Source organism: Sinohyriopsis cumingii, chromosome 6 (assembly GCF_028554795.1).
Source record: "Sinohyriopsis cumingii isolate HCF-2022 chromosome 6, ASM2855479v2, whole genome shotgun sequence".
NCBI lineage: Eukaryota > Metazoa > Mollusca > Bivalvia > Unionida > Unionidae > Sinohyriopsis > Sinohyriopsis cumingii.
Window position 1 is genome coordinate 53,288,628 of NC_142966.1, and position 21,898 is coordinate 53,310,525.

Sequence of the window (21,898 nt, forward strand, 5' to 3'; positions counted from 1 at the left end):
TTTTACACCGTCGTGATACTTAATACAAAGGCAAAAAAAATGGTTTGTGTCCTCCACTAGTGATGACACGAGTTTGGCAAGATTCAGCATGCATAGAATGCGCACTGATTTACAACTAGGTAAATTACTTAAACGGTCTTTTCTCCAAGTATAATATTTCTCAAATACAAAACTATTATCAATTATATTAAAAACAAATACTTTAACACTTGGATTCATACTGCTTTTCCACTATACATTTGTGAAAGATATATATCAAAACAGCATCCAACTAGAGATAAAACGTTTCGGTTTTTATTATATAGCAACCTATACGATTTTATGTTGTATAACGGTGTTTTGTTACCAACATCAGTATCGCTAACTAATGCATTTTAAATCGATTATTTTTATTTTCATCTTCGTCCGAAATCTAAAGACCCTGGGTCTGGAAAAATATGTGAGATATTCTTTGACTATTGCTCCGGTGCAGGAAGAGCTGTCTTTTGAATTTTATAGAGCGGTGAAGGTCAATGACAACTCTCGGATATGTAGGCTGTATGTTTAGTCTACCATTTCACGGCACGCGAGTAAATTTAAACAACGCACAAATGTGGAAAACATAGGCATGGACGGAAAAGCTTGTTTATGCTAGGGAACATCGTCTTTTTACGAAACTAGTGAAACAAAAATAGACGATTGAGTTTCAGAAAGAATACGCTAGGTGTTAGGGTTTTGGATGTGTTAAGTGTCGTGGAGTGGGTACTTGAATGGAACCTCTGGGAAATATTAACAGCGCAAAGTTATATATATATATATATATATATATATATATATATATATATATATATACGACTGTAATATATATGGAATCATGATGCAATTGCCAAAACGTGCAAAGTCTCAGTTTATACCAATACACAATGGTATTACTGAAGATGAAACATCCTTTCTTAAATTGAAATGTAATTGTATTACAAGTTTGAATTTTATTCTTTATACTAAAATAAGACGGTAATAAAGAAGTTGTAATGTCTTTATTAATGTTGACACATACTGATATTACAATGGTTGGGATCTCCTAATGTGTGTAAATGTAAAAATTCTTGCATTCTGTATTTATATTGGAACATAATGTTATTCATAATATTTATAATCCCTTCATTTATATTTATACATCATGGTATTGCTGAAGAGGCAATCCCTTAATTCTATAATCTTAATAGGATTTATCATGTTTTCCTTTCCGTCACTAAGTTTTCACAAACATGCTGAAAACTAGTTTGTTTATAGATGTGTTATGCAAAGTAGAACTAGAATCTGTCGAATATTTATTGTCGACTTATTAGCGACCGTTAAATTAAGCAGCGTGATATTCAGTCCGTTAAGCAAAATAAAACAGTGAAGTTAAAATAATTCTCCAGTAATTCATTCTCAGCCTCTTGGCACTAGCTGTGCGAACCGTTTTTCTAGTAAAATGAAGACCTTTTTTTATATATTTCATTCTAATATGGAATGTTGTCTCGTTCTCATTTAATCTTATAAGAAGAACTGTGTTTTGATACACTTTTCATCGCACTGAATATGATAACATCTATAATTTGTTTAGTCATTCCGTCGTGTTAAGTGCAGCGCAGAGGCAATAAATTCACGAATAAATCTGTCTTGCGGTGCGGGATATATAATTATATCCCAACTCTTTGATGAAGGCAAACTGGAGAGGAAGGAAAAGAGAAATACACTTACATAAAGAAAGATATTAACTTAACACAAGGACTACGGATAAAGCATATCGTACTAGGATATGACTATGAAATAGGAAACATCGTGTTCTATAATTTAAACAAACTACAAATGAAAATAGTTTCACACTGTGGCAAATTATTCTCTTCACCAGATAAGTTTGTTACAAAGATGATCCTAGAAAAGAACTAGTTCATATTTGTATTGATGCTCAAAACGGCTTTCACGGAATGAGATACAAATGTTGTCAAGTGAAAAAGCTCTAAACATATATGGGTACGTCGATTAATTATCTCAACAATTTATAGGCATTTTTTTACCCTCCCTCCCCCCCCCCCTTGTCAACAACTGTCAAACTTTCAATGACCACCCTAATAAGATTTTACCCCCCCCCAAACTAACAATATTTTATACGGCTGGCTTTTATGCTAAAAATAGAATTATGGATATTAAAAGGTCTACAAATAAATCTTATGTATTATGCTAAAGATGACTGTATAATAGTCAAGCTCTCAAGTTTCCTAGGCTCAGCTTTCCATCCTTGGAGGGATAGCTCATGGACTTCAATATAGATAGCATCTATACATATAACATATATGCTATTTAACAGAAGTCCATGGATAGCTATACTATTTAGATGTATATGGCTCATTGCAGTCTTTGAATTTAGTAACAGCTTCCGATATAAATCTGTCTACAGTCTACAATCTACATTGAATAAAAACGAAATATGATGATGCAAGACTATGACTTCCTAGGCAAGAGCTCAGTCGGTTTAGGATTAAACTGGTGGGCTGTTGACGGGCGAGCATGTGCCATACCAACGCACCGACTAATTTCCTATTTTTTGATTTATTAAATTTATTGTAAAAAATATCATTGTTGACGTCAATTTATCTTGAACACACACACCCCCGTCAACAATTGTCAAACTTCTTCAAACCCCCTCCCCCCTACTTTGTTGACATAATTAATGGACGACCCCTATTAGAGAATCCATTGGTTTGATGAATAACGAATACTGCATTATATGCGTTGTAAGCATACTGACTGTAACTTTTGTATTTATACACACTACCAAAACTGTTCATGACGATGTACGATGCATTTTCATTACAAACACTTAGACGCAAAAGCACAATATTATCAACCATAGACTATTATGGTATAGTGAAGATATTCATGCAGGTAATAAAAACTATAAAGTGCAACTGTGCTTTACAAGCCAATGATAAGTGTACTGACAATAAATAACAATATTTGTACTAACATTGTAAGTGAACAATTAGCCACGTACATTAAAAGACAAAAGTGCGCCAGAAAAACTTCAACGAAAACACTCTGGTAAGTTAATGACAGTCTATTTCAACCAGAAACACTACCGAATCACAGAAACGTGTTCATGATGACGGAGTCGTAACTTCAGTTTGTTGGGTATGCTATTCTAAATTGCACGTTATCTTGGAGACTCTGAAACGATAATTGTATCAAACGATATTTATTATGCAGAAAGAATTATGTTTTATTCTCAATACTTTACATTAGTACTCTTGAAAAATGTTCCTCTAAAACAAATTGTTGTAACAATAAGCTCTTGTAAGTTATGCTACTCACACAAGAGAAATAATGAATAATGCATAGACAAACTAAATTATGAAATTTAACTGAGCCTACGTAAGTAGTAAATGGGGATACCCTAGCCTCAATGGAAATTAGCATTACAGAGACCCCTGGGACACTCTAGCCTCAATGGAAATTTAACATGGAGAAAAATCGTGGGCCACTCTAGCCTCAAGGGTAATTTAACATGGGAAATAGTCTTGGGCTACTCTAGCCTCAAGGGGAATTGAACATGGAGAAAAAACCCTGGGCCACTCTAGCCTCAAGGGGAATTGAACATGGGTTTTTTTTTTTAATTTTTTTAAATTTAAATTTAAATTTAAATTTAAAAAAGGGGTAGGCAATTGATTAAAGTCATTCTCTTTTCGAGAAATATGGCTGGCCCTGAAAAGGGCCTTTGGGTTTATGTTAATGTATCCATTAACATAAAGGGCACCGCATTGGTCTTCTTCTTGTCCTTAGGCTGCGTTTCACTGTAGGACCGTAAATCAGGACTCTTTTGAGGCATCCTTGTCTTTGTACGTAGATCCTACGTATCCACAGGCTGGTGTTTGTCCTGTGGACAACGGTCCACTTGGATCGGACATACATGGGTATGTTCGTCCGGAACATCATGGAAGACACAAGCGTAGAAGATTGCACATCGGTCCACATCTTGAAGCGACGAGAACAAGTGAATCAATGCACTGAACTGCGTTTATTTATAGGTAGAGGTAGGATTGAAACGGATTGAGCTCATTCACCAATCCAAACACGCGTTACAAAATTCAGTCAGCCCGCATCCAATCCGAAGAGATTAGTCTGTGACGTCAGTTGGTCTATATAGATTCGCTAGCGCATGTGTGCAGTCAATCTATGCGACAGTGATTCAACATGACGGAAATTCAGAAAACGATCCATTGGGGTGCACCAGCAGGGGAGACCGCCCAAGGAAACCAGGACTTACTTTCAGAAGAGGTACATTGGGATTTTGTGGATTTTCTTACCTCGCAAGAATTTGTTCCGGAACCTTCGTCTCATTCTTCATTACCGCAAGTGGAGAATTTTAGACAGAGACAGAAAGAAGAATTGGAGAAATTTATGCAACGACAAAAGGAAGCGGAACAAGCTTTTCTCCTACAGCAACAGCAACAGCAACAAGAAGAGGTAAGAAAAAAACAACAGCAACAACAGCAAGAAGAAGTAGCAGCAAAGAAACAATAGGGTGAAAATCAAACGGCTACGGTACTGTTGGACATTTTAGCGGAGTTAAGAAGTCTGAAACAAATGTATCAGACTTCTTTATCACGACCGAAGAGAATACGACCTTCCCGAGCTAAACACGCCAACCCTGTAACTAAGCCTATCGTACCAACCTTAGTGACTTCAACCCAATCATCAGAAGTAGGCCTTGGCCGTGGCAAAGGCTTAAGGCAGTTAAAGTTGATTGGTTAAACTCACTCCTACACCATAAAGAAAAAAGGCCCTTTTCAGGGCCACCCACATTTCTCGAAAAGAAATACAATTTCAATTTGCCAATAACTCAAAAATAAACCCCACCCATTTTACCCTTATAGTACGTGTCTGTGTATGAGTGCGTGAGTGTAGCTTCTTATTTTAAAATCAAAACTCAAAGACACTTACCTTATATCATTAATGTATTCTTTTCTCCATAGTTACAATCCAATTCACAATTCACAACAGAACACTTTAATTAAAAGTTCATTGACTTCTTCTTTCTCATTGTTTAGTCTCTCTGTTTTTTGAATTTTTTCACCGTTTTTTCCTCATTTTCTTCCCTTCTTCTTTTTCTTCTCCTGTTTCTTTACCTCTTTTAAATAGAATTGTCTTCTTTCTTCCTCTTCTTCCTCTGAAGAATCCCTCTCTTCTTTCGAAGAATCCCTCTCTTCTTCCGAAGAATCCCTCTCTTCTTCTGAAGAATCCTTCTTTTCTTCTGACTCCTCTTGTTTCTTTTTTGGGCAATCTGGAGACCAATGTCCTTTTTCTTTACAATAATAACAGGTATCTTGACTTTTGTCTTTTTTAGCCCCTGTTTTTGTTCTTTTTTGACGGTCTGGACACTCTGAAGACCAATGCCCTTTCTTCTGACAGATATAGCAAGTATCCTGACTTTCATCTCGAAAGGAAGGAGAGTAGTCTGTCGGCTGGTCTGAAGAGAATTTTCTAATGACCCCTCGCAAAGCTCTGACGAAACGTTCCATCTGGGTAGTCTCTTCCATCGTTGTGCTCGGTTTGAGAGTGAAATGAATAGTGAAAGGACAAGACACACACCCTTTTATATACGCTGGTTTGTCATGACTATAAATTAGTCTATGGTGTTTAAACTTTAGTCATTTGACGTTTTTCACTCAAGATGAAACGATCCTATTCATTCGAGAAGAAAGAAGAAGAAGAAGAAAGTAAGAGGCAGAAACGTGATTTATCGCCTCGTACCAGGGCTGAAATCTTGGCACAAATTCATGCCAGTGATTTTGAAGAGGACATGAGTGAATCAGAATCAGAACCCTCTAAACCAAGTTCACCACCCTTAGTCAACCCTGAAAAGTACTATTCCATTCGAGAGACGGAAAAGCACTCTTCTAGAAAATTTAAAACCACGGCTTACACCTACACGGTGAAGTTTAAAGATTTCAAGTCCGACATACCCTTAGGGAAAGCAGAAGGGTTTATCACCGAGATGTGGGATTCTTTGCTCACCGCACTCAAGCGACAATGTCAAGCCAAAGAAGACGATCGCTTGACACTATCCATAGATCACGACGGTTTGAAATCCCCTGTTTGGATCGAGTTTAGCAGACCCGCAGAACTAACCCCTTCCAAAGTCATGGACAAGATTCAACAAGTACAACAATCTAATGACCAGTTTGACATCACCGATGGTAAACCCACACTGAAAATGGCCCACGTCTCTCCTCCTCAAGGGACTGGACGCAAAAAGATGTTATTGGTGGACGACCTTCGCAACACCAAAACAAGTCTCGTCCGAATTAACAACCCTCAAGACCAGATGTGTTTAGCTCGAGCCATCGTGGTGGGACGAACCTATGCCAACAAGAACGACACGACAGAATGGAAAAGAGCCTGGAAAACTATTCGACAATCGGACCGAGCCAAACAACGAAACGAAGCAGAACTCCTGTTCCAACAAGCTGGCCTGTCAAAAGACACACCCTGTGGCATTCCTGAGATGCAAAAATTGCAAGATGCCCTAGCTCCACGCTACACCTTGAAAGTGCACCCTCAAGAAATGCGTGGGTCTCTGTTGTTTCGAGGCCAAGATTTTAAGGACGGAAAATACATTCATGTCTATTATCACGATGAACATTTCGATACCATTACCAGTATCACTGGATTCCTGGGATACGGTTATTATTGTGAGAAATGTGATTATGGTTATAACAATCGAGAGCAACACAAGTCTTGTGGATGGAAATGCCCAGCACGTTTGGCCTCTCCACCCTGTCTGAGCGAAGAACCAGTGCCTTGTTCAACTTGTCTGCGCACGTTTGTCAGCCCTACCTGTTACCAACAACATTTGAAAACACAAGGTTCACAGAAGAAATGTGTTTGTCAACTCCTGAGATTGTGCCCTACTTGTGGACATGGCATACGTACCAATAGTACCAAGGCACACGTATGTCGAGGAAAGAAAAAATGTCACATTTGTCACCACATCGTGGACTTGGAACACGAATGTTACGTGCAAAAATACCAACCCCCACCAGAGGAAGAGGACGGTCACAAGAAGAAAGGCAATTTCATCTTTTTCGATTTCGAATGCATGCAAGAGACCGGCATTCACATTCCTAATTTCTGCGTGGTTCATCGAGCGTGCGAGAAGTGCATTCAAGAACCTATCTTCAGTCATTGCTCTCACTGCAGCAAGATTCCTGGAGGGCGTGAAAAAATCTTTCGGGGACCGAACACGTTAGCCGATTTTGCCCGATGGGTCTTAGACCCCATCGACAAGACGTGGAGCCAAGAGGACATCGAACGTTACGGAGATTGTCATCGTCATGCCACGGTGATGGCTCACAATTTCTCCGGATACGATGGACAGTTTCTTTTGAGGTACTATACGGAACAAGGCACCGAGCGTCCTAAAGTCACTTTGAACGGAGCTAAAATCATTTTCATGCAAGTGGGACAAGTACAGTTTAAAGATTCGATGAGCTATTTGGCCATGCCTTTGAGTCGAATGCCTAAAACGTTTGGAATGACAGAAATGGCTAAAGGGTACTTTCCACACTTTTTCAATACGGAAGCCAATTAACATGCCGTTCTACCCCATTTGCCTGAGGCTCACTATTACGACCCCGACAACATGCGTACCGAACAACGAGAAGCTTTCTACGCTTGGTACCAGGCTCACGCCTCGGACCCTTTCGACTTTCAGGAAGAAATGCTAAAGTATTGTCGTTCCGACGTGGACATTTTACGGCGTTGCTGTGGAAAATTTCGAGAACTGTTCATGGAACACGGAGGGATCGATCCTTTGAAAGAAGCTTGCACCATTGCCAAAGCGTGTTCCTTAGTGTACCGACAACGATTCATGCCTGAAAACACCGTGGCTGTCATCAGCCCTCAAACGACCCACTATGTCAAGCGTCAATACTCGGTCAAAGCCCTACGCTGGTTACATTACTTGTGCGACAAGGAAGACAAATGGATTCAGCATGCCCGCAACGGAGGAGGCGAAAAGACCATCGGAACGTATTCGGTCGATGGCTGGGACTTAGAAAACCCCAAGATCGTGTACGAGTTTAACGGTTGCTTATTTCATGGATGTCCCGTCTATTACCATGACCGTGACACTAAAAATCAGTTTTTGCAACGAACCATGGAAGACTTGTACCAGGACACTTGTCAGCGACGCCTAAAGTTAGAACAGCAAGGATACCAAGTGGTGGAAATGTGGGAACACGAGTACGATCACCGTTTGAAAACCGATCCCGAGTTTAAACGCCTCGTGGAAAGTTACCAGTTCATGGACCCGTTGAACCCGAGGAATAGTTTGTACGGAGGAAGGACCAATGCCACCTGTTTGCTGTACCAAGCCGACGAAGAGAAAGGAGAAGAAATCAAATACTTGGACGTGTGTTCGCTGTATCCCTACGTGTGCAAATATTGTCGCTTTCCTGTAGGGCACCCGCAATTGCTGACGGAACACATCGACCTGAAAAACATTCGACAATACGAAGGCTTGATCAAGTGTAAAGTTTTGCCTCCCACGAACCTATACCATCCCGTCTTACCTCACCATTGTCAAGGCAAACTGATGTTTCCCTTGTGCCGTACTTGTGCCGAAACGTGCAACCAGGACCAACCTTGCCATCACAGCCAGGAAGAACGGGTCTTGACGGGAACCTGGGTCAGCGTAGAATTGTTCAAAGCTCTGGACATGGGATACCAACTGTTAGAAGTGTACGAAATTTGCCACTTTCCCAAGACACAACAGTACCACAAGGGTGACCCTACTCAGAAAGGCATTTTCGCCGACTACGTGGATGCCTTTTTGAAACTGAAACAAGAAGCCAGCGGCTATCCTTCCTGGTGTCACACTCCCGAAGACCAAATACAATTCAAAGAGAAATACTACGAACAAGAAGGCATCTCTTTAGACCACATCGAAAAAAACGAAGGCAGGCGATCGTTTGCCAAAGTGATGTTAAATTGCTTGTGGGGTAAAATGGCACAACGACCGTGTTTACCCAAGACGGAATATTTGACAGAACCTTCCCGCTACTTCCAGATGATTCACGACAAAACCAAATACATGAAACACGTGGACGTCGTTCGAGAGGATTTGATCTTGGTCAATTACGAAGAAGATCTGGACTTTGTACAAGACGACCCTTTTGGAAATGTCATCATTGCGGCTTACGTGACAGCTCATGCTCGCTTAAAATTGTACGAAGCTTTAGAACTGTTAGAAGAACGCGTCCTGTACTTTGACACGGACAGTTGCATTTACATCCATCACCCGATTCAACATCACCCTGACATCGAAGGAGACCGTTTAGGAGCCTGGACAGACGAGCATCCCGACGACAAGATTCTAAGTTTCGTCAGTGGCGGCCCCAAAAATTACGGCTACGAATACCGGGACGAACAAGGAGAAGTGTACACGACGTGCAAAGTGAAAGGACTGACTCTGAATCATCGTACCAGTCGAGTGGTCAACTTTGGGGTATTGAAAGAAAAGCCTTGCAATCGGGAGAGGATGGAAACTTTAAAATGACCACCTATCAACCGAACAAGATTGTACGTTTACCCACTCACCACATCGTCAGTCGACCCTTGGAAAAAGTCTATCAAATTGTATACCAGAAGCGAGTGCGACTTCCCAATCACTTTACGTTGCCGTACGGTCACGTCGGTATTGGTCTGTATATAAAAAGGAACCCTAGGCAAGATCGATAGTTCATTGTTCATTGAAGTAACTTACCATGTCGTTGACGAAGAAGAAACCAGATTGGTTTGGCTTGGACCCAAGAGGTGGCCCAGTATGCACGAGAGTTATTCAAGGAAAAAAGTTACTTTTCAACCCGTGTTAGTGACGGTGCCAGAAAAACCCGTCACCCAGGACGGGACTGTCGTGGACAGGCCTGAAAGACCCTTTCGGGAGGACACTTGTGTGACCTTACCCCCTACTATAGAACTGGTTAGAACATTACCCAAAACATGTTGTACAGACACTTGTTTTTATTCCACGTTCATGGTTATCATGTGCCTTTTATCCTTGTACTTAAGCCTTTGGCTTTTATGTATTTTTGTCTTTCGTATTCATGTTTGAAAAAAAAACATTCAATAAACGTGTTCTGAAAAAGTATATAAACTCTTGTCTTGTTTGTTTTTCGTGTCACAAGTGACATTTCTCACACAATGGCTACCTCTGCTGTCTCTGCTCCCTCTTCCTCTACTGTCAAAGTCATCGACTAACACTTAGATCGTGCCAGTTGGGAGGCTTTGTATCTTCGCCATCCCTTTAACATGCTCATTGCTGGACCTAGCGGTTCAGGCAAAACCGAATTCGTGAAACGTTTGATCGAACATAAACATCATTTGATCGATCGGCCACCTCAACGAATCGTGTGGTGTTACAAAGAGTGGCAATCGGCGTACAACCTCTTGCGAGAAAGTCAAGGCGATTCCATCGTGTTTGTGGAAGGCATTCCTAAAGAAGACGACGGCATCGTCTCTGACTCCCGTCAAACCCATTTGGTCATTTTCGACGACATGTTAGGAGAAGACGAAGAAGAAATTAAACTGTGGCTCACGCGCAAAGGGCATCACCCTAATGCCAGTGTCGTTTACATCACCCAAAATTTGTTTCAACAAAGTAAAGCCCATCGCACCATCAGTCTCAATGCGCATTACGTGGTCTTGTTTAAAAGCCCTCGAGATAAATCGCAAGTGCAAGTCTTAGCCAAACAGTTAGGAACGCCTTGGCTGACTCAGGCGTACGACGATGCCACTCAAACGCCACACGCTTATTTACTCGTCGATTTGAAACCTACGACTCCCGAGGATTTGCGATTTCGTACCCACTTGTTTCACCACTGGTGCCAAGACGGAGGGCCTGTCCTGTACACGTCTCCGTCCTCGACTTCATTTCACTCCCCATCAAAAAATCTATAAAAACCTCAAACCCTTTTTCGTCTGCCTCACACAGTGTGAACATGACGTCCCTTCAGTCGCATCTTCCCGTCAAATTAATTCGTGCCTTGTATGGCATCAGTCGAGAAAAAAATCCACAAACACGAGCTCGTGTCTTAGAAGCTAGTCTCAAAGAAGTCTTACGATGGTTCACGGTGACGGCACGTCAATTACTCCAAGGAATCATTCAGATTCCTCATCAAACCAAACGCTTTTTCGATCGAAACAAAGTCGCTTTGGTCCAACTGGCCGATCCCCGCATCGACACTCAAACCAAAAAACAAATCATTTTGAAACCTGGAAGGAGCGATACTGTAGGAGGGGTCATCATTCGCTCACTCTTAAGATGGGATCCTAATGCCCCCAAAGTTATACCCAAGACAAAAGTCCAACGAAGCCCCAAGAAGAAAAAGATCAGGTCCCCAAAGAGAACTTCTCCAGTGGCAGGACCCTCCTCTTACCAGACACCACCACCACCCCGGAAAAAGAAAAGAAGCCCCCAGAAAAAGAAACAGAAAAAAAGTCCCCAGAAAAAGAAAAGTCCACAGAAGAAAACTAGTCGCAAGAGAGGCACTTCGGCCAGGACGCAACCTTACACTCGCAAACCACGATCTGCAACGGCAGTGACTACGTCTCCGGCATCCTCACGTTTGTCCACTTCACCGTTAATGACACCAGGAACTGAAGAGTACTTGGAGACGTTGATCACACCAAGAACTTCTCCGTTGATGACCCCCAAAAGAACTTTCCCAGTGGCAGGACCCTCCAATTTAGTGGCAGTGGCTGCTGCTCACAAAGTACCTTCTCCCAAAATCAAAGTCCATGAAAGATCCGGTTTACTGGATTTGTCCAAGCAAGAACTGGCTCGATTTAGTCCGTTACGTACCCCTGCACGACGTGTCATGCCTGTCCTCAAACTGATACGACGTCAAGACAATCAGTGGCGACGCGTTCCAGTATAAAAAAGGCCTGTGACCGAGTAGGGTATCAGTGTTTTTTTGGTGCTCCTGAAGATTCAAAGATGTCACCCTCCAGAAAACCCCAAGGAAAGAAAAGGAAAGGACTGCCACCACGTTTAGCCAAACATGGGGACATGTTATCTGTCCTGTCCAAAGCTTCTCCACCCCTACGAAAAAAACTCATTCAAACGGCCTCCAAAGAGGTCATCGATACCGTGTGCGAATGTTGTTTGAACGTTTTGAAAGGCACGATCCCTTTGTCCAAACACCAGAAACAATGCTTAGGCAAACATCGTCACGTTCTTCGCCAAATGGTTCAAAAGAAAATTCCCATTCGTCAAAAAAAGAAGATGTTGGTCCAACGTGGAGGCATCTTGCCTCTCTTGTTAGGCCCCATACTGAAAGGAGTCTTGGGAACCATGTTGGGAGGACTAGTGGGAGCAAGATAAAAAGGCCTTCGGAAGTCCCAAGATCTGAGAATCGACCCCTGACAACCCATGGAAGGACGAAAACTAGCTTTAGTGCCTTACAAACGATGGATGGAATACCATCGGTGGCAAGAACAACGCACCCCGCATTTACCTCCCAATCCCAATTTGAGCGAAATGTCCCAGTTGCAACACGAATTGCAGTCCTTGATGGATCGCCAAGATTTGTCCGAAACAGAAAAATCGCAAAAGTACGGTCAACTCTTGCAACGACTGCAACTCTTTCACCAGAAAGCTTTAGACGAAACAGCTCTACCCACTCTGAAAGATTTTAAGACCTTGATGAAAAGTCCAGCACCATCACCAGTACCAGTACCAGTACCAGTACCACCAGTACCAGTGACCAAGACAGAAAAAGGAGAAGAAGAAGAAGGGTTTCAAACTCCACCAGAAAAAGTACGCAAGTTAACAACACCACCTACCTCCAGAATTGGATGGATTAAAAAGATGATGGCCACCCCTTCTTCATCACAAGAGAAAAAGAAAGTGAAGACAGAAGTGAAGACAGAAGTGAAACAAGAACCGATATCCCCCGCTCAGACATCCTCCTCTTCAACACCTATTGCCGGTCGCACACGCAAAGCATTGCAATCCAAGAAAGTACCCCAAGAGAAAAAGAGTAGCATCCTCCAAGAGTGGGTGTCTTATTAACACACCAACCAACACAAAAAAATGGAAAAGTCTTAGCCAGCATTTACTACGATCCCTTCCATCCTGCAGGTTACGCAGGAGTTCAAAAATTGTATCGTGCTGCCAAAACGCGACTGAAAAGTCTCCGTTTACCTCAAGTGCAACGATGGTTACAAGAACAAGCTACCTACACTTTACACAAACCCATTCGACGCAAGCTTGCCAGAAGTCGCACCCGAGTGGAAGGCATCGATCATCAATGGCAAGCCGATTTAGCCGATGTCTCTCATTTGGCCAGCTACAATCGTGGCTACAAATATTTGTTTTGTGTCATCGACGTCTTTTCCAAATTTGCCTGGGTCGTACCCTTGACTTCCAAATCGAGCAGCGAGTTAGTGCGAGCCCTGCAACGGGTGTTGAAACAAAGCGGTCGTCACCCTCTTCGATGGCAAACGGACAAAGGCACCGAATTTCTGAACCAAGCTTTCCAAAAAGAATTAAAGAAACGTGACATTCATTTTTTTACCACCGAGAATCCCGAAACCAAAGCCAGCATCGTGGAACGTTTTCAACGCACTTTGAAAGAACGCCTGTGGAAATATTTTACGCATCACCACAGTCTGAAGTACATCGACATCTTACCGCACCTGGTGCAAGCGTACAACCAATCTTACCATCGAAGCATCGGACGTGCCCCGCAAGACGTGACTCCCGACAACGAAGTGTTGGTGTTTGAGCGTCTGTTTGGTACGTCCCCGACGAGGGCTGTCCCCAAGAAAAGTGGAGTGTTGGCCGTAGGAGATTGGGTGCGCATTGGCAAAACCAAACGCACTTTCGACAAAGGTTACTTACCTAACTGGACGACCGAATTGTTTCGCGTCACTGGACGAGTGCATGGCTGTCATCCTGCCGTCTATAAACTGGAAGACATGAACGGAGAAGTGCTCAAAGGAACGTTTTATTTGCCCGAGTTACAACGTGTCACCAAAAAAGAAGACGACGTGTACGACATCGAAAGCATTCTCGAACGCAGAACCCGTAAAGTGGGCAAACGACGTGTCAAATAAGTCAAAGTACGTTGGAAAGGATATCCACCCAGTTTTGATTCTTGGATCGACGCTTCGCAAGTCATCGACTATAAAAAGAAGTGACCATCATGCCCTTTCACACAGCAGACGCAGCTACGTCGACCACTCCTCCTTCACCTAGTTCTTCTGAGCAAGATTTACAAAAACACCCTTGTGGGTGTGGTGTGGAGAACGTGTGCCTAAAACGCAAATCGTCTTTTTCTGCCAAATCTTCGTGGTGTATTGTGTCATCGGGGCAGCCATCGCCAATTTCAGTTTGCAACAAGGAGACAAACAATTGTGGACCATTTTATTGAGCAGTTGCATCGGTTACCTGCTTCCCAATCCCTCCCTGAAATTCACCTCGAACGGGAACCCCGGGAACCTTGTGTCCAGTGCCAGTGTCAGTCACCACTTCAACCACAACCAGAACCCCATTTTAGACAGAGACACGCCTCTGACGTCCAGTAACCCCTCGGACAGCCACAGAACTCTGGAATTATGAGTCACCAAAACCAATTTTACTTAACTTTACCCAGTGACAGTTCCATGGAGGTGTTTCCCAAGAACACGTTGTGCTGTTACACGGCCAAATTACCTCAGGCCATCCAGTTAGATCACGAAGCCCATTGGGAAGTGGCTTTAGTAGAAATGATTCACCCGACCCAAGTCCTCAATGTCCTTCCCAATCAAAATTTTTTTGATGTGGAAGTTCATGAGCAAATGCAACAGTGGATGGATAGCAATGTCAAATATGACAAGAAAACCCGTACACAAAATCAAAAGTACACCACCTATCACTTGTTCATTCCCCCAGGCTATTATTTTAGTGGTCAACATTTGGTGAGCACCATAGGTTTAATGTCGTGTTTCTGAAAGCTTTGGAGCATGTCAACAAAAGTGTCACCATGGAGTATCACAAAGCAGCTCGTCGCTTCTTGATGAAATATGAACGAAGTAAAATCGTGTCCATTTTATTTTGTCCTGAATTGTTTGACATGTTGGGCGGAGACATGGACATGAGAAAGGCCATGCTCAAGAAAAACGAATTACCCATCGTTTACGACAACGAGTCTTTTAGCAAGTTATTTCGTGCCCCGTTAGAACTGAACCAAGGACTGAATTTGATGTTCGTGTATTCCGATGTGGTGGAGTACAACGTGGTGGGACACACCTCCGTACCGTTACTGCGTGTCATTCCTTTCAAAGTAGATTCTGCCACGGGCGCTGACGAGGAAGGTGGAAACACTTACCACGTCCACCGCGAATTTGTCCATCCTCACTATTTGCCTGTCAGCAAGTCGTATTTGGACACGGTCAACATTGCTATAAAAGGAGATCTGGGACAAAATATTCCATTCACCAAAGGAAAAGTCACGGTGAAACTCCATTTACGAAAACGGTTCTCTCACGACTCGTAAGTAAGTCATGTATCCAGTGTACCGAGGGGTTGCTCGACAGCGAGGACACGGCTTAGGAGACATGTTAAAATCGGCCTTTCGTTCGGTGGCCCCGGTGTTGAAACCGATGGTGACACGCGGATTGCACGCCTTGAAAGATGCGGCACTGACGCAAGGCAAAGAATTTCTCCAAAATGTCATCATCGACAAACAAAACCCTAAAGAAGCCTTCATGAGGGCAGGCAAAAATATCTTGCTGCAAACGGGCAAAGACATTTTAGGCCAACGAGAGACACCTATAAATGCCCTGCACGCTACCGAGTCAGGCATTCAGCAAGGACAAGGCAGAAAGAGACGACGAAGAAAACACCCTTTCACCAGACTTCAAGCGAGAAAGGCCAAGAAAAGAAGAACCGTTCGAGACTTAGACGTTTTCGATTATTGAGAAAAGAGACAAAAAAATGATGCACCGAGAATCTTGCGCTTGTTCCAAGACGGAACTGGACCTGTTTGCCATGCCCCCCCCCCCACGATGATGACGATGCAAGAATCCTAATGGGTGGAATTTCACCCCGTCTCCTCACTGACCGATTCCGCTCCCATCGAGTTTGAAATCAAAGGACAGCCCGAAGATTACATCGATCTAAATAGCAGTTACTTGTACCTGAAAGTCAAAATTCTAGATAAGACTGGAGGTCCTATAGACGATGAAGCAGTAGCTCCCGTCAACAATTTCATGCATTCCTTGTTCAGTGGAGTGGACTTGTACTTGAATAACAAACTGGTCAGTAGCAGCATGGATACTTACCCTTATCGTGCTTACCTGGAAAATCTCTTGACGTACGGAATAGATGCCAAGAACACTCATCTCAATGCCTGTGTGGTATGGGAAGCTGAAGAACCTACCAAGTTTGAAATATTGGAAACTGATGAAAAGAAAGACAACAATGATGGATTTGTAGAACGAAGAAAGAGAATCACGGGAGTCGACACAAGTTTAGAACTGATGGATCGTTTGCATTTGGACATGTGGTTGCAAGAAAAGTATTTGCTGAACCGGGTGGATGTCCGCCTGAGACTGAATCGTAGCAGTGCCGCTTTCCATTTGATGGCTGATAGTGACGGTTACAAAACCAAAATCCAAGAAGCCAGACTCTACGTACGCCGTGTGGAAGTGTTACCTAAAGTGGGAAACGACATCAGTCAGACGTTGAGCAGAACGACCGCCAAGTATCCCATACGACACGTGGAAGTGAAAACCTTCACCATTCCCAAGGGACAGCGATCCATGATCGAAGATCATCTGTTCCAAGGACAGTTACCCAAACGTTTGATCGTTGGTATCGTCGAGAATACAGCCTTCAACGGAGCTGCCGAAAAAAATCCTTTCTACTTTCAACACTTTGGCGTGTCCAAAATCGAAGTCAGTCGCGATGGCAAAACCTTGTGTACCCGACCTTTCGAACCAGACTTTACCAAGAAGAATTACTTGAGATTGTACTTGTCCCTGTACGAAGCCACCGGCCAGTTAGGAACCAACACCAGTCACGGCATTACGTACGAAGATTATGCAGGAGGCTATGCTTTGTGGGCTTTCGATTTCACTCCAGACCAAGGCAGCGACGAGGGACATTTCCACCCTATAAAATCCGGCCAGATTCGTGTGGAAATTCAGTTTAAAGACCGAGACCCTGATGAAACGGTGAACGTCATCCTGTATGCAGAATTCGATAATACGATAGAAATCAACAGTTTGAGAGAAGTCATCCTAGATTACTAGAAATCATGGAAGACTGTTATCCCTCTTTACCTAGTGGAGAAACTTTGGACATGAAATGTGAGGAGACCGTGGAAAAAGAAGAAGTGATCATGATGAAGTCAAGATGGCCAGAACAAGAAGCCCATTTAGTCTCCTGTTTTGCCAAACACTTGGTCGACAAAATGACGGAATTGATCAAGAAAAATTGCTATGGATGTCAAAACGATCATCCCAGTCAAATTCAACACGATAAATGCCTGATGTTGAGTCAAGAAGAAAAATTGGACGAGTATCTGGACGAAGCTTGGAGTCTCATCTCGAACAAAGACGTGTTGCATCAGTGGTATAAAGACTTGCGTAAAGATTCTTGTCCGCCATTAACCACCCAAGAGATCCATCGTATCGAAGCTCTCCTGAATCAGAGTGAGGAAACAGAACGAATAACCGTTTATTCGTCAGACATTTTCAAGCAAAAAGTCAGGATCGAATTGACGACTTATTATTACCTGTGAAGAAGAAGAAGAAAAAAAAACACACACAAATCAATGGATACCTGGGAACTTTATTACCTTTTGAACCACAGTTCGTATACGGCTTCTTGGAATCCTGTCGTCTGTGCTAAAGATGAACTCCCTCATCGCAAACCTCAAGACCATCAAGCTTACGTGATCAACACGGACGACAGTCATCTCCCAGGAACCCACTGGGTAGCCGTCTACTTTCCTCAAGAAGGATGTGTGGAATATTTCTATTCGTACGGATTGCCCCCTTTGGAAGACGATATCATCGACTTTATGAGAAGAAATGCTCAGACCACCCGATTCAACAATGTGAAATTACAAGGCACAGATTCCTTGGTGTGTGGACAATATTGCGTGTATTTTCTGCATCATCGAAGCCTGGGCTATTCCTTAGAACATTTAGTGACTCATTTTGATCCTCGTTCTTCTTCAAGAAATGATGTGAAAGTAGATCGATGGTTTTGTGACCATTATGCTTATCTTTTGTCTCAAGCTAGGAAACGTAGTGTCCATCAATGGCCTAATGATTTCCAACAGTGGAAATCACAATTTCATTCACAACGTTGTCAGCCCTGTTTAAAGTAGATTGTGAATTGAGAAAAAAATGTTGGTGATTTGAAAATGTTGTTTGATGTTATAGTGTTGGATTATTGTTAAAAATGTTAGAGTTGTTGTTGGTTAGTGTTAAGTGATTTTTGAATAAAAATGTTGTGTTTTGAAAAAAATGCCTTTGTCTTTTGTTTAGCTATAAGAATGTTGGATTGATGCTCTTTGACTTCTTACTATCCCTCTCATGACACTCACTGTACATTGCGACTCGAAAACCGTGTGGGGGATGTTTTCCTTCACGTCCGCGCTTTGACTTTAAGAACTGGTTTGTTTCCAGTCTAACCATCCATTGTCGACTCATCCTCCTAAGAAGATGTGTTCCAAACTAGCTAAGCTCAACGAAGCCTACGTGAATTTGCATAGGGTCAGACGCAGTCTGATACCGAAGCCAGAAGAAGTAGAGAATGTGAGAATGTTAAAAATCACTGAAGACCTGATAGAAGAGCTTTTCAGAGAAGAAATGAACAGGGAAAAAGAAGAATGGACAGAGAAGTACAGACTTCAGAGACAGCAGCAACAGCAGCAGCAACAACAACAGCAGCAACAAGAACCTGAAGCTGACAGAGGCTTTGTCGATTGTCGTATCGACACCAAAGAGTTCTTCTTCTCTTTCCGAAGAAGCAGACCTATCGCCAGAAAGTCTATCCTCAGAGGACATCGCATTCTTAGAAACTAAAAGATTGCCATAGCAAACAAAAAAAACCCAGCCCTTTTCAGGGCTACCCAATACTCTAGAAAAGAAATAACTATCCATTTGCCAATGTGTGTAGGTAGAGTAGTGTGAAAATAAACACTAACTCTTTTTAAAAAATGTGAGGGTATGTGTTTGTGAGTTTGTGTGTTTGTAAGTGATCAAGTACGTTGGTGTGGATAGTAGATTAAAATGATGTCTTTATTTGGTGTTTGAGGTGTAGATTTCGGGGTTAGATTGGATTGCTTTGAGTATGTGGAGAGTCAATTGAAGTGATTTATAAAAAATTTTAAAATAGTGATGGGTAGAATAAAAAAGTGAGTGAGTGTTTCTTTTAGGTCCGCGCGTTGTTGTTTTTTTTTTTGGTCATGATCTAGGTAAGATCAATTTTATGTTTTTAGGGGGATGTTTTCCTTCACGTACGCGCTTTCACTATAAATTGAAACTCGTTCGGCAGTCTAGCTACCCTTGTTGATTGATCAACACAAGAATGAATAGTAGCAGAATAAGCAAACTTCTTGAACTCCAGATACATCTGGAATATGTCAGGCGCCTGGTAAATGAACTGGCTGCGGAGGCTATAATAGAAGAAGAAAGAATAAAGAAGGAAGAGGAGGAGAGAAGACAGAGGGAAGAGGAGGAAAAGAAAAGAGAAGAGAGGATATCGTTCAATATTCCCGAGACAGAGGATTGGGGTGCTGAAGCGAATTATCCTCCCTCTTCGCTCCCCAGAAGAAAGGTGAAAGGAGACTGGGGAAGAAGATGCGTGTGTGGCGCCAGGCCAGGAAGGTGCAATCATTAGATAGTTGCATCTGGAGTTAAAAAAAAAAAAACAGCCCTTTTCAGGGCTACCCAATACTCTAGAAAAGAAATAACTATCGATTTGCCAATGTGTGTGTGTGTGTGTGTGTGTGTGTGTGTGTGTAGGTAGAGTAGTGTGATTATAAACACTAACTCTTTTTTCATAGTGCGAGGGTATGTGTTTGTGTTTGTAACTGCTCACGTAAGTTTGTGTGAATGGTAGATTATGGGTTTCTTTATTGTTTCTTAGCGTATGTGAAGAGTATAGTTTGGGTTTTGTAACCGCTCACGTACGATTGTGTGGATAGTAGATTATGGATTTTGTTTATTGTTTCTTAGCGTATGTGGAGAGTATAGTTTGGGTTTTGTAACCGCTCACGTACGATTGTGTGGATAGTAGATTATGGATTTTGTTTATTGTTTCTTAGCGTATGTGGAGAGTATAGTTTGGGTTTTGTAACCGCTCACGTACGATTGAGTGGATAGTAGATTATGGATTTTGTTTATTGTTTCTTAGCGTATGTGGAGAGTATAGTTTGGGTTTTGTAACCGCTCACGTACGATTGTGTGGATAGTAGATTATGGATTCTGTTTTAATGATTTGCGTGCGTAAATAGTAGATTTGGGGTTTGTTTATTGTTGCTTCACTTATGTGGATAGTATATTATATGAAATGAGAAAAGTAGGGGATGTTTTCTTTCACGTCCGCACGATGTTAGGTCATGATCTAGGTAATATCAATTTTATGTTTTAGGGGGATGTTTTCCATCACGTACGCGCTTTCACTATAAGAACCCACAGTATTCGTCGTTCAAACCATTCTACAAAGAAGATGGCTTCTAACCAAATTGGCAAAATGCAAACATTGCAAGACGTTTTGGACAATTTAGGAATGATGGAGCAGATGTTAATAAGACTCGTTGAAGACCACTATTCCTATAGTCCCCATCGTGTAAAGATGGAAATTAATAACTTAAGAAAGGTAAAGGATAAGATAAGTGGTGTAATGAAAGAGATAAAGGAGGAGAAGGAGGATGAAGAGGAAAGGATAAGAATACGCAAATGGAACGAAAAAATTGAAAAAGAAGAAGAAAATGAGAAGAGGAAGAAAGAAGAGGAGGAAGAGAAGAAGAAAGAAGAGGAGGAGAAAAAAAAGAAAGAAAAGAAGAGAAAGAGTGTAGGAGAGAAAATAAGAAGTTGGTTGAGAAAAAGAAGAAATTAGAAGCAGAAGAAGAAAAACCAAAGGCCCTTTTCAGGGCCAGCCATATTTCTCGAAAAGAGAATGACTTTATTCAATTGCCTACCCCTTTTTTAAATTTAAATTTAAATTTAAATTTAAAAAAAATTATATAAAAAAATCCCATGTTCAATTCCCCTTGAGGCTAGAGTGGCCCAGGGTTTTTTCTCCATGTTCAATTCCCCTTGAGGCTAGAGTAGCCCAAGACTATTTCCCATGTTAAATTCCCCTTGAGGCTAGAGTGGCCCACGATTTTTCTCCATGTTAAATTTCCATTGAGGCTAGAGTGTCCCAGGGGTCTCTGTAATACTAATTCCCATTGAGGCTAGGGTATCCCCATTTACTACTTACGTATGCTTGGAATCGTATGTGATGATTTATTTAGCTGTTATTTAAATAACGGCTGCAGTTAATGAAAATATATATGCATGATCTTTGTATATTTCTATGTGGACTTGTATCGATAACCAGCACCATGATGCAGAGAACAAATCACTGACGCTACCTACAATGAAATATTTATAATCATCAGTTTATCTATAATTTGACGAGGAATACGATTAAAACATAACATAATTTCAATAGTTTTGGCTCATTTAGTGCGATTTTACTCTCCCATATGTTTGCCAGCAAATGTTTACTTTTAAGCTATTTTAAAACCCACAACAAGAATGCAAAACATTTTTATGATATAACTTGGAAAACTATTTTAAAATAGCATTTAAATGGCAATTG

General features: G+C 41.9%; 1 protein-coding gene across 1 annotated transcript in view; it reads right to left on the reverse strand.

Annotated features, from left to right (window-relative positions):
• Positions 1-2,139: 2,139 nt before the first annotated feature.
• The window catches only part of LOC149796946 (uncharacterized), a 61,004-nt gene continuing 41,245 nt past the window's right edge, over positions 2,140-21,898 (reverse strand). The window contains exon 36 of the mRNA XM_089960311.1: positions 2,140-3,192. Within this exon, the coding sequence (XP_089816437.1) occupies positions 3,145-3,192 (48 nt within the window). The 3' untranslated portion in view covers positions 2,140-3,144. The remainder of the gene's footprint in view (positions 3,193-21,898) is intronic.